This window comes from Trichechus manatus, unplaced genomic scaffold (genome assembly GCF_000243295.1).
Source record: "Trichechus manatus latirostris isolate Lorelei unplaced genomic scaffold, TriManLat1.0 scaffold00029, whole genome shotgun sequence".
Lineage (NCBI taxonomy): Eukaryota > Metazoa > Chordata > Mammalia > Sirenia > Trichechidae > Trichechus > Trichechus manatus.
The window spans coordinates 487,695-499,965 of NW_004443965.1; the positions used below are offsets into that span (position 1 = coordinate 487,695).

Here is a 12,271-nt window from a genome sequence, read left to right on the forward strand (position 1 = left end):
CCAAGAGTCATGGGGTAATGCCCAGACAAATGTTAAAAAGTAAGTTCAGCTTGCTGTAGCTATACATAGAACTGGAAAAGTTGGTAGACCAAAACAATACAAGAAGGAAAAAAACAAAAAACCAACTAAACGATACAAATAAATGCAACAATAAAGTCACATCCAGACCTGCGGTTTTCCAGGGAGCACGTGCTTCAGAATCACCCCAAAAACCGTTTCAGAAGGTCAAGCCTAAGCCCCCTGCATGTGTAGTTGTAAAAGCTTCTCAGGTGATTCTAACATACATTCCTCACTGAAAGACACTTATCTAGATTCTCTAAAGAGCCAATTAAATTTTTCTCTTAAGTTCAAGCCCCTAGCAAATTAAAATGAAAAACAAAGCAATCCAAAACTGAAAATTCTTCCAGATTAGGTTCATCTTAATAACTTGTTGTTGTTAATTTAGTGTCAAGTCAATTCCAACCCATGGCAACCTCACGTGTGCAGAGTAGAACTACTCCATAGGATTTTCTTGTCTGTGATCTTAATGAATGCAGATTGCCAGGCCTTTTTCTTTTGCAGAGCTGCTGGGTGGGTTCAAACCACCAAACTTTAGGTTAGCAGTTGAGTCCAAACCATTTGCAACTTATTTACAGACTGACTGAATGAATATTGAATATAAGAAAGTTGAGCATTTAATGAAAATTTGTACAATACTTCATGATATTTTCTCATGCATTAATGATCTCATATGAGTCTCACAAGAAGCCCCGGTGGTGCAGAGGTTAAGCACTTGGCTGCTAAACTAAAGGTCTGAACCCAACAGCTGCTCCATGGGAGAAAGATGTAGCAGTCTGCTTGCATAAAGATTACAGCACTGGAAACCCCGTAGGGCAGTTCCACTCTGTTCTATAGGGTCGCTATGAGTTGGAATCGGCTCGGGGTCGGAATCGACTCAGCAGCAACGGGTTTGATTTGATGAGTCTCAAAACAACCCTACGAGGTACTTGCTATTCTCATGTTAAAGATGAAGAAAATAAGTCTCAGAAACAGGAAGACTTGCTCTAGTCACTAAAATAGTAGAGCAGAGTGGTTGTGGGTTCGACAACTAAAGGGACAAAATTATAGGGAAAGATTTTAAATATTTCCTACAGATTTTTTAAACTTCTAATTAATATGCCATATTTTGCTTGTAAAAACTCATTATCTCACTTATAATAAAATATTATGTTTTCTTATTTACTCTATGTCTAAATATACACACAAACACACCCTATCCCTTTTGGAGTGAAAAAGAAATAATGCTACCATCTATCGTTCTTATGGTTGACTGCAGGAGAATAAGACAGTCCATGATTAAGACATTAGTTTTTAGGAACATATAAATATTGTATTTTACTTTTCTTTTATATTACAATAAAATGAACATACAAATCCATTTCTCAATCAATCCCCATATCAGAAGAAGGGATGTGAAGTGTTTTGCTCTAATAATGTCAGTATTTCTGGTATTACTGAGTGAGATTCATTTTTGCTACTTATAGTGATTTGTGTCTTTGAGGTGTTTCTTGGAAGCATTCAGTATCTCAGCTGCTATCAGACATTTGCTCCTAAGGGGGAAAAAATCCATGTTAAAATCTTAACAAGATACGATATTGTACAGTATTGGGTCTATTAAAACCAGTGCTGGCCAGGTAAACTCTAGGCATACTTCATGCTACAATTTCTAAGCACCCTGGGCTCAATATAACAATCTGAAGAAAATAAAAGCCAAGAGAATAAAAATAGTTAACTGAGTAATAAAGACTTATTTCAAGAACATCAATATTAAAATAAAACCATTTCTGTAGTTGGGCAAGCATTACTTAGAACAAAGTAAAATGCTTCCTAAGTGACTGGGTAGGGCACTAGTTGAAAAACTAAAAAACACATCAAAGTTCAGCCTCTTAAAGATGAAAACAAACTTAATATATGGTAGGGCCAGCAGCGACATGTCTAAGCGCACCAAAGACACCAGGATCATTGTTTAACAGCAAAGCATTCAATCCAGGCTTTCCTTTTTACCTTGTCAATCAACATTTCTTTCATCCTGAGAGGTGGCGTTAGCATAACTCAGAGGTAGATTCAGCCCAACAACTGGCCCTACAATGCTCAGCCATGATGTGATGTAGTTGACGTTCCTAGGAAACAAGTGAAAATACAGGCGCTATCAACGTGTCCATTGTAGTTTTGATGAATGGTAGAAAATCAGTCACTCATCAACAGTAATACAAATGAGGCTTTATTCAAAGATATGTGCCTACCACTTGAAACCACAGCATTTCCGAATGCCAGTCCCATTGCTTGGCGAGGATTTGAGGTCCAGAGAGACTATGAGAATCCCTCACTAAGGAAAGTGAGGCAAAGTATTTGGGCTCCTGACTCCCTTTTGATTATTCAAATTTTACACTTAAAATTTATAGCATTTACTAAAGTAGCAGAGTGCAGTGGTTAAGACCATGGCTCTGGAACAAGAATGCCAGAGTTCACATCCCAGATCCACCACTTAGCTAGCTGTGTGACCTTCGCCAAGTCATTTAGCCCTCTGTGCTTTAGCTTCTTCATCTGTAAACTAAGTAAAATAATGGTACCAAGCTCATAGGGTTGCTAGAAAAATCAGATGAGTCAATATATCCAAAAACTTAGAGCAATGCCTAGCACATGGTAGAAATCAATAAATGTCAGCCATTATTATTATTACAAAAATATTTCTTTTTAGTTTGGCTTTTATAGTCACATAAAAAGATTTACACTTTTAAAATAAGAATATAAACCAATGTGTCTTGATGGTGTTTCTCACCTATTGATTTTTCGGGAATTCTTTAATACAGGAGTCATGAATTCATTCGTCTTGCAGGGATGAAGTACAAAAAAGGGTTGCCCAAGTACTGGATGTTCCTGAAAGAATAAAAGTTAATTTAGGATTGCCAGGGTGAGTTAACTTTGAAAAATTTAAAATAAATAATCTGTTTTACTCCTTTAAAATAAAGGTTTATTTTAAATTCCAAGTTATTAAATTAAGATATAGGTTGATATCCTATTTTTAAATATACTTTATGATCTAAATATGAGAAGAAGTTGGTGAGAAGGCGCTATTCATTGGTAAATAGTATAATCAAGTACAGTAAGCACACAGTTTTGTTTACACAATACAAATTGCAGATAAATTTTATCTGTTCCTCTCTTTGTAAGTCAACATTTTCTTTGGCCTGCAATTATTCTTTTGTTTTTCCCTCAAGGATGTCCACAAAGCCCAATAGCCTGAGCATCTGAACAATGCATTTCATTCACATCATTGTTAACGTGAGGGGACCATGATCACTTGCACATTTTTTGTTTTACATAACTTTTGTCTACATGTTCATTGCTTCAAGACTAACTGCAGTTCAGTGAGTAGAATGGGAGGATGAAATGGCCTACACTATTCAAATTGTTCTATTTCTGTCTGCCTGTCTGTCTCTGAGTTTTTTGTCTGTTTCTCTTTCTGTCTCTCCCACACCTATAGGGCTGAGTTCCTACGAATTAAAAGCCCGTATGATGTTAACTCCATTGCCTTTATAAGAGAATGACTGAATATAAAGTAGGGGCCAGACTGCTGTCAGGTTAGGAATGTGGACCTTATTTAGCAAGCAATGGGGAGCCCTACAAGGTTTCTATATAGATAAGTAATCTAACCACAAGCTCTAGCAACATGAAAACAATTATTGATGATATATTTCTAGATTATTTACACTGCAGATTAACTATTATGCCGTAGACTGCCAACTCAAATACTACAAAGACTATGTAGGTGACATAAGGGGAAAGGGGGTTGCCAGTTAAATAAAACAGGTGATGCGGATTGTGGGAGACTGGAGAGTGTACCTATCCAAGGACATACTTACAACTCTGCTCCAGCCAACTATGCCATGTGGGAAGGCAGGTTCAGTGTGCCTGATCTTCCTATTTGTCAAAAAATAACCTGGAAATCTAGATTTGTAAATCTAGATGTGTTGTAAATCCTAACCCTTATACCTGTGGTTATAATCCCATTTGGGAACAGATTTTCTTTGTTATGTTAATGAGGCAGTATTAGTGCAGGGTATGATGTGTCTTAAACCAATCACTTTCTGAGATATAAAAGAACAGATATGGACAGAGGAAGCAAGTAAAGATGGGGGAAGATGGATGCCATGCCACATGAAGATCACCAAGGAGCCAAGGAACAGAAGCTGAAGAGACAAAGACCTTCTTCCAGAGCCAACAGAGATAGAAAGCCTTCCCTTAGAGCCAGTCTCCTGATTTCAGACTTCTAACCTCCTAAAGTGTGAGAAAATAAATTTCTGTTTGTTAAAGCCACCCACTTGTGGTATTTCTGTTTTAGCGGCACTAGATAAATAAGATGGGACCCTGGTAGCACAGCAGTTAAGAGCTTAGGCTGCTAATGAGAAGGTTGGCAGTTAGAATCAACCAGCCACTCCTTGGAAACGGTTCTACTATGGGACAGTTCTACTCCGTCCTATAGAGTCGCTATGAGTTGGAATTGACTTGATGGCAACAGGTTTGGTTTTGGTTTAGATAACTAAGTTGGCTTTTTTTTTTTTTTTAAACATGGTATGTGCCAAATAAAATAAATTTATGGGCTGAATTTGGACTAGGGGCTGCCTATCTTGTCAGCCAGTCCAAGGAGAAACTTGAATATAAATGAATCAAAAATGGCCTCTGTGTTTTGGTCCCCAGTTGTTTACTTTTTCATAGCAAGCTGAGGCCCATTAGTCCAAAAGAGGCCACTGGCACCAAAGTCAAATGTGTGCACATCCAACTGTTTTAAAAAAATAACCCAAATAAGCAGATTTTTAGCCACATACAGCCTGTCTACTTTACAAACCCTGTGAAACTGCACCCAACATTTGCTAGCCCCAGAGATGAATTCTGTAGTTATAAGGACCCTAAGGTGTTGCTGCCTTTGGAATTCTTTGACCCAGAGACACTCCACCTTGCTGCAGGGGGCATCACCTAGGGACAGGTAAGCTTTCCCCCAATGCTTCTCCTCTTGCCCAGCGTTTTTTATGCCCTCTTCCTGCTGCTTGCCTTGAAGACCTCCTGCTGTGGGGACTGTCCCCTGCATGTGGCTGTCAATGTCTCATCTGTCAATGTGTTGGCCCCAAGACAGTATAACACTATCTTGTGGTTTCCTTTATCAGCCCCGAATTTTCTTCAACTCATTACAAAGGTGAACTCAGAGCTCTCCATGGGAAGAATCATGTGGTTATCCCTTCTGCCTCCACCTTCCACCCCAAAACATTCATGTCAGCATGCATGTGCACACACTCACAAGAAATGGGAGAGACAGTTCCACTTTTGGTGACAGTGGGTGTGGAGACTGTGGGGTTTGTGTGTGTGTGTGTGTGTGTGTGTGTGTGTGTGTGTGTGTGCGCATGCAATGTGGGTTGAGTTATCCACTGATTAACTAGGCTCTGAGGTCACAGCCCAGATGTGTTAAGCCTACAGCAAGTCCCGCTGTACAACATGATTCTGACTTCCCTTATCTGCCTTAAACTAATATTTATTAATTTAACATATATTTATTATCTATTCTGTGTCTTCCAAGAACAGTTCTAGAGACGACTGTATCTGTGAGGCAAACAAGGTTCTTGTTCCTATGGAAGTTAGATTCCAGTGCAGGACAAAGCTAATAAGAACAGAGAATAAATAAATACACAATTAAGATGATTTCAGATAAAGATAGCATTCTAAAGAAAATAAACAGGGTAATGTGATTTTGGAGGGAGGGTGGTGATAACTTAGATTTGGTGCAAGGGAAGGCCTTACTGAGGAGGTGATATTTGAACTGAGATCAGAATGACAAGAAAGAATGAAATATGCAGAGGTATGGAGACAAGGAGTGTTGGAAGCAGAAGACCCTAAGGGGAAGTGAGCACAGGAAACGTGCACAGGAAATGCAAACACATTTTAGAATTATCTTGGACTACATATAATTGCTGTTTGGAAGTTTGGGATTAAAAAAACTAAATCAAGTCTAAACTCGTTTTGGATTACTTGTGTAATCACTAGTGGAAGGAATAAAGAGCTGTAACCAAATCTTATCAATGTGGAAACATGTTACCTTCTTTACTAAAATGAAACCTAGACTTTCAAGGTTGGCATTAGAAAAAAACACTCATAATGGGGAGGATCAGCTGAGCCACGCAGCCTCCATTTCTCTCCAAGACTCACCCTCCCTTTGGGGTTCCTTGAAGATTACCATCACCAGTTTTACTCTGATCTCATGTGAAAATTCCTCTCACTTTAAATACTCTGGCCCAGGCTTCCCACAGCTGAGACAGAATGGACCATAAGAACAAAAACCAGTTGCCAAAAAACCAGTTGCCATTGAGTTGATTCCAACTCGTGGCAACCCCATGTATTTCAGAATAGAACTGAGTTCCATAGGGTTTTCAATGGCTGTGATCTTTTGCAAGTAGATCACCAGGTCTTTCATCAGGTGCCGTATGGATTCAAACCACCAACCTTTTGGTTAGTAGTTGAGTTTGTAACCATTTGCACCACTCAGGGACTCCACCATTCAAACAAGACTCAACTGAAAGCTTGGGGATATTGAAAGGAAAATAAACACAAAGAGCAATGGGGCTCTTAAAGATCTAGACTGTAACAGTGCTGGGTCTCACTGGCCCATCCAAGTTATGTAGGACACTAGCAAAAAGAGATCTTCTCTGGGCCTTCCCTTCCTGGCCTACATGGTAGATGGAAGAACTCACAACCATGACCCAAGAGTACCCCCAAGATGTTTAACCCCTCTCAGTTCAGTTTTCTCTATGAGGACTTGGTGACTCTCAGGAGGAATGGCTTCACCAGACAGGCAAAACTTCGCCTCTTATTTACAGGCCTCAGGCCTAACCCTAACAAGACCTCAAAAAAAATAAAAAAATAAAAAATAACCATATCAGAGTATAACATACATCCAAGAGATGCTTACACTTTTACAACTCAGGGGACCATTTTCTTAGAGCAGACTTAGGCCCATATCGCACTGCAGCTCTGCTCATTTGATGCTGCTTGGTAAAGACTTGGACTTTACTTGTTGTAAGTGGTCTTTTGCTCATTCCATTTAGTGAGTGGACAGGAGCATGGGCTCTGCAGTTAGACTCTTTGGGGTTACCTTCAGGCTCCACCATTTAGTAGCTGTGTTTGCCTTCGGGCAAACCACTTAAACATTTTGTGTCTGTTTCCTCATCTGATATCTGGGACTAATGATAGCATCTACCTCCTAGATTTATTGTAACCTAGAAAAGGGCTTAGAACAGTGCCTGACACATAGTAAGCATTTCCTTGGCTATTTTTATTATTCAAATTCACTGGTATCTAAGCAGACAAGAATAACAGCACCTAGACATTCAGTATATGGTCTTATAATGCTCTATATTAAAGCCCAATTTCAATATCTAAGAATGGTAAGCTCCTATAGAGCTATGTAACATGGTAAAAACATCACTGTTTGGTGTATCAATGTTTAGGAACATTTGACAACTAATTATAATCACAGGGAAGAAAAGCTTGAATTAGTAAAGGTCTAGATATATACAGCAACTAGAACACTCAATATATTGATATTCAGGGCAAGTTAATGGAAAATAATTTAAATATATTTAAAATAAAAGCTCACGCACTTCAAAAACACGTAAGTAATCTAGAACATTTTAATATTTATTTTTCCTCAAACAACATAAAAAACAGTCATATTAGCATTTAAGTTTATGTTCTAATAAAATGAAATTCTTGGTAATGATCATGTGAAACAGTTATTTAAATAATAGAGACTTTCATGTCAGAATAGCTCTTAGAATAGTTTGGGTATTTCTTTAACGTGGGTTTGGCAATCTGAAAAAAAAAACTTAAAATTATTTATCCTTTAAGATATGAAGGCCTTATATCTATGTAATTAGACAATATATTAAAATGAATGGCTGTCTTTAAAAAATCAAAATTATATTGTTTTGCTAAGATGTTCTTGATTTAAAAAAAATTAAGCTATGCTATGTTGATCAGCTTAAAATAGGAATTATAATAAGGCATATTTATATAATCTTTTAAGAAAAGTTTTATAAATAAATAACAATAGCTGGTGAGACTTCCAGCTATTGCAGAATAAAGAGATCAGAAAACAAGTAAAAAACTGAAAAAAAAATTGTTAAAAACAACCATTTCAAAACTCTGGAAATCAACCAAAGACAAAAAATTTGAGAAGTGTTTAATTCATGGAAAACTGCTAGAACTCCAGTAAGAAACAGAGGAAGTCTGCAGTCTTCACTCCTAGAAATGCTCCCATATCCATCTCCTTCCCCTCAGATCCATCAGCAGGAAAGTTTCACTAGGGTGGGACTGGCTGTGAAAACCATAACTGTGCTGCCAAAGGGGCTGACTTGATGTCCAACAGAAGGTGTAAACTCCTGCTTAGCAGCATTGTCAATAAAAATAGCAAAATAGATACTAAATTAACAAAAAAAACTGCAGCTTTGCTAGCCAGAGGTTGTGGTCCCAGTTGAGGCAAGCAGTAGACCAGTCAGAAATTTAATCAAGAGATTCTAGAAATGAGATAGCAATAGAAGGCTCTCCAGGCATCCTTGGCTGACTGGGAAACTATGTGCATGTGCAGATGAGACATGAGAGAGCCTGATGGAAAGTAAACGCTGAAGCAGACTTGAAATAGACCTGAATTTTGAATGTGCTCCTCAACTCATACATAGATCCATCAGCAAAGGGGTAAGGCCTTTAGAGGCTGAGGTATTTTAACACAACCTCTGTCTAATCATGGAGCTCTGGTGGTGCAGTGGTTTAAGAGCCTGGCTGCTAACCAAAAGGCCGGCAGTTAGAATTCACCAGCTCATCTTGGAAACTCTATGGGGCAGTTCTACTCTGTCCTATAGGATTGCTATGAGTCGGAATCGACTCAACAGCAGTGGGTTTGTTTTGTTGTGTTTTTTGTCTAATCATTGGCTGAGCAGCAACCGATGAAGATGTAGCTAGGCAAACACTAGCAAACCAGGCTAAAAAGTAAACTAAGAATAAAAAAAAATTAGCAGAGATACCTGTGGCCACACTTACAGGGGAGACAGATTCTGCAGATGAAGCCTGGGCAAGTTACTAAAAAGCAAAAACAAAACAAACAAAAAACAACAGCAACAACAACAAAAACACAACCTCTGGGGAAAAAAGTCAGAATCTAGAATTGCTATACATATAAAATATTATATAAAATGTCCAATTTTCAAATAAATTTATGAGACACATAAAGAAACAGAAAAGTATGATGAATACTCAGGAAAAAAGTCAATAATAAAAACTGACTCTGAGATTTAGATTTGGATTTAGTAAACAAAGAATTTAAAGTAACTATTATAAATATTAAACCAAACCCGTTGTAGTCAAGTTAATTCTGACTCATAGCGACCCTGGTGGCGCAGTGTTTAAGAGCTTGGCTGCTAACCAAAAGGCTGGCAGTTCAAACCCACCAGCTGCTCCTTGGAAACCCTATGGGGCAATTCTACTCTGCCCTATAGGGTCACTATGAGTCAGAATCGACTCAATGGCAATGCATTGTTTATTGTTGTTTATTATAAATAAATTCAAAAAATTAAATAAAACTATGTCTAAAGAATTAAAGGGAAAAAAAATGATGAAATGGCTCTACAAATAGAGACTATCAATAAAAGAATACAAACTATAAAAAAGAGCCAAATGAAAATTCTTGACTTGAAAAGTACATCAGACACCTGTGGGACAACATCAAATGTACCAACATACGTGCAATGGGAGTCTGAGATTGAGAGGACAGAGAGAAATAGGCAGACAAAATACTCGGTGAAAACTTCCAAAATTTGATGAAAAACAATCTGAATATCCAAGAAGCTCAACGAACCTTAAGTAAAACACAAAGAGATCCACATCTAGATACATCATAGTCAAATCAAAGAGAGAAAATCTTGAAAGCAGTGGAAGAGAAAGGACTCATCACACAACGTGGTTGTTGTTGTGGTTGTTAGTTGCTGTTGAGTCAGTTCTAACTGATGGTAACCCTATGTGTGCAGAGTAGAACTGCTCCATAGGGTTTTCAAATCTGTGGCCTTCTTGAAGCAAATTGTCAGGCCTTTTCTTCCGTGGCACCACTAGGGCAGTTCAAACTGCCAACCTTTCAGTTAAAAGTTGAGTGCAAATCATTTGTACCACCTAGGGATCTTCACATAAAGGGAAATAATAATAATACATTGAATGGCTGAATTTTCATCAGTCCAAAAAGCAGTAGAATGACAAAGTGCTGGGGTAGGGGGGACCTGTCAACCAACAATTCTATAATCTAGCAAAACTATCTTTCAAAAATGAAAGTGATATAAATACATTCCCAGGTAAAAAGACTGAGAGAATTCCTTAAAGACCTGTCTTATAAGATATACTAAAGGAAGAAGGAAGTCCTTCACTAAATAACACCTCGGGTAATTCAAATTCACAGGAAAAAAATGAAGAACATCAGAAATAGTAATTATAAAAGACTGATTAAATATTTTCTTTCTTTTTTCTTCTTTTAATTTCTTTAGAAGATGTAAGATTATATAAAGTAAAAATTATCATACTGTATTGTTGGTTTATAACATATATATAATACATGATAATAATAGCACAAAAAAGGTGGGAGGAAGTTGAGCTATACTGGAGCAAAGCTGCTCTATTTTAGCAGAATTAAGTCAGTATTAACCATGTTCCTATTCTTAGAATTTTAGCAAAGGTATTGTTTTTGAGAGCATTTAGTACCTGAACTTCCTCCTTGTTGTTAAATAAATCTTTAAGTACATTGTTGATTATGAGCATAGTTTTCCTAGCTATGTGTCAAAAGCATCCATAATTAATTACATGGCTAAAAATGTACATGATTCAACACCCAATAATTCACATGTATCAGCTTCTCTTAGTGACGGCAAACTAATCGAATCCTTAATCAATTTTCAAATACAGATGGAAAATTAATTTAAACAATACTGAAAATAAATCCTTGCTTTTGAATGTATAAAACCAAAAACCAAACTCGTTGCCACTGAGTCGATTCTGACTCATAGCAACCCTATAGAACAGAGTAGAACTACCCCAGCGCACGTTAGTCCTCAAAGTGACATCTTTGCTTTTTAACACTTTAAAGAGGTCTTTTGCAGCAGACTTGTCCAATGCAATATGTTGTTTGATTTCCTGACTGCTGCTTCCGTGGGTGTCGTTTGTGGATCCAAGTAAAATGACATGCTTGACAACGTCAAGGTTAATCTTATAGATATCTTAATGCTGCAGAAATGACAGAATCCAGTTAGCCTTGAGATGTGAGTCAATACTTTATTTTCAGTTAAATTCAATTAGCTGATCCTGCAAGTTCAGCAGTTTGTATTGAGATAAAGTAGGGTAGAGAATTTACAAATAATTTGAGGCATTTGATCAGTGTAGACAATCAGTCTGGATAGTGTTCTCCTAAAGCCATTTTTCTGCTACACAGGTTTTTACTTTTTTTTAAGGCTTATGTTATCAGGAAAAATTTTCTGTACTTTCCACTTTCCCCTACAAACAGCCAAAATCTGAGATGAAAGCAGCCTTTAGTTGGTTTAAGAACTAGAAAAAATGTGTGGGAGTTCCAAAAAATCTACAGTCCTACACCTTATTTGTTTAACATACCATTTTCAGAAATGGAAGAACATCAAAACTGTCAGGATCTTTTTAGTGACATTTCTTAGATCAATTCAGAAGGTAAATTCATGTGAAAGTGCTACCATCTGCTGTCAGTACTAATGAACTGATGCAAATCTGCGCTGAGAAAAATGTCAGTGTAGAAATACATGCAGCCAATGAACTGTGTTAGGCTTACAACTCCATAAACACTTCTACTGGAACAAAGTTCTGCTAAATGGTTTTCTGTGAAGATAGAAATGATGGGTCAGATTTCTATCTCTGTAACTCCAGAGGAGTTATATAGGCACATTTCCTTATGAAATTTAATTTAGCAATGGTTAAATGTCTCATAAAGTAAGTCTGACATGAATACTGTGAATTGGTTTCAGATCTATTAGATATGACTATCACAAGGAAATGATAATACTGTAACTTCATTCTTACATCTAATAAATGTGATGAGTTACTTGGTTCATTTCTTAATTTTCTTGGCTCTCCAGGAAGGCAAAAATATAATTTCAATACTAAGCTTTCATCTAGTTTCTTATTCCAGATT

At 37.3% G+C, this 12,271-nt stretch overlaps 1 protein-coding gene across 1 annotated transcript in view; it reads right to left on the reverse strand.

The window, feature by feature from the left end:
• Window positions 1–488: 488 nt before the first annotated feature.
• ATG10 (autophagy related 10) overlaps window positions 489–12,271 on the reverse strand; it is a 308,654-nt gene continuing 296,871 nt past the window's right edge. Inside the window, exons 6-8 of the mRNA XM_004374453.2 lie at window positions 2,819–2,916; window positions 2,044–2,159; window positions 489–1,589 (exon numbers count right to left, since the gene is read on the reverse strand). Of these exons, the coding sequence (XP_004374510.1) occupies window positions 2,048–2,159; window positions 2,819–2,916 (210 nt within the window). The 3' untranslated portion in view covers window positions 489–1,589; window positions 2,044–2,047. The remainder of the gene's footprint in view (window positions 1,590–2,043; window positions 2,160–2,818; window positions 2,917–12,271) is intronic.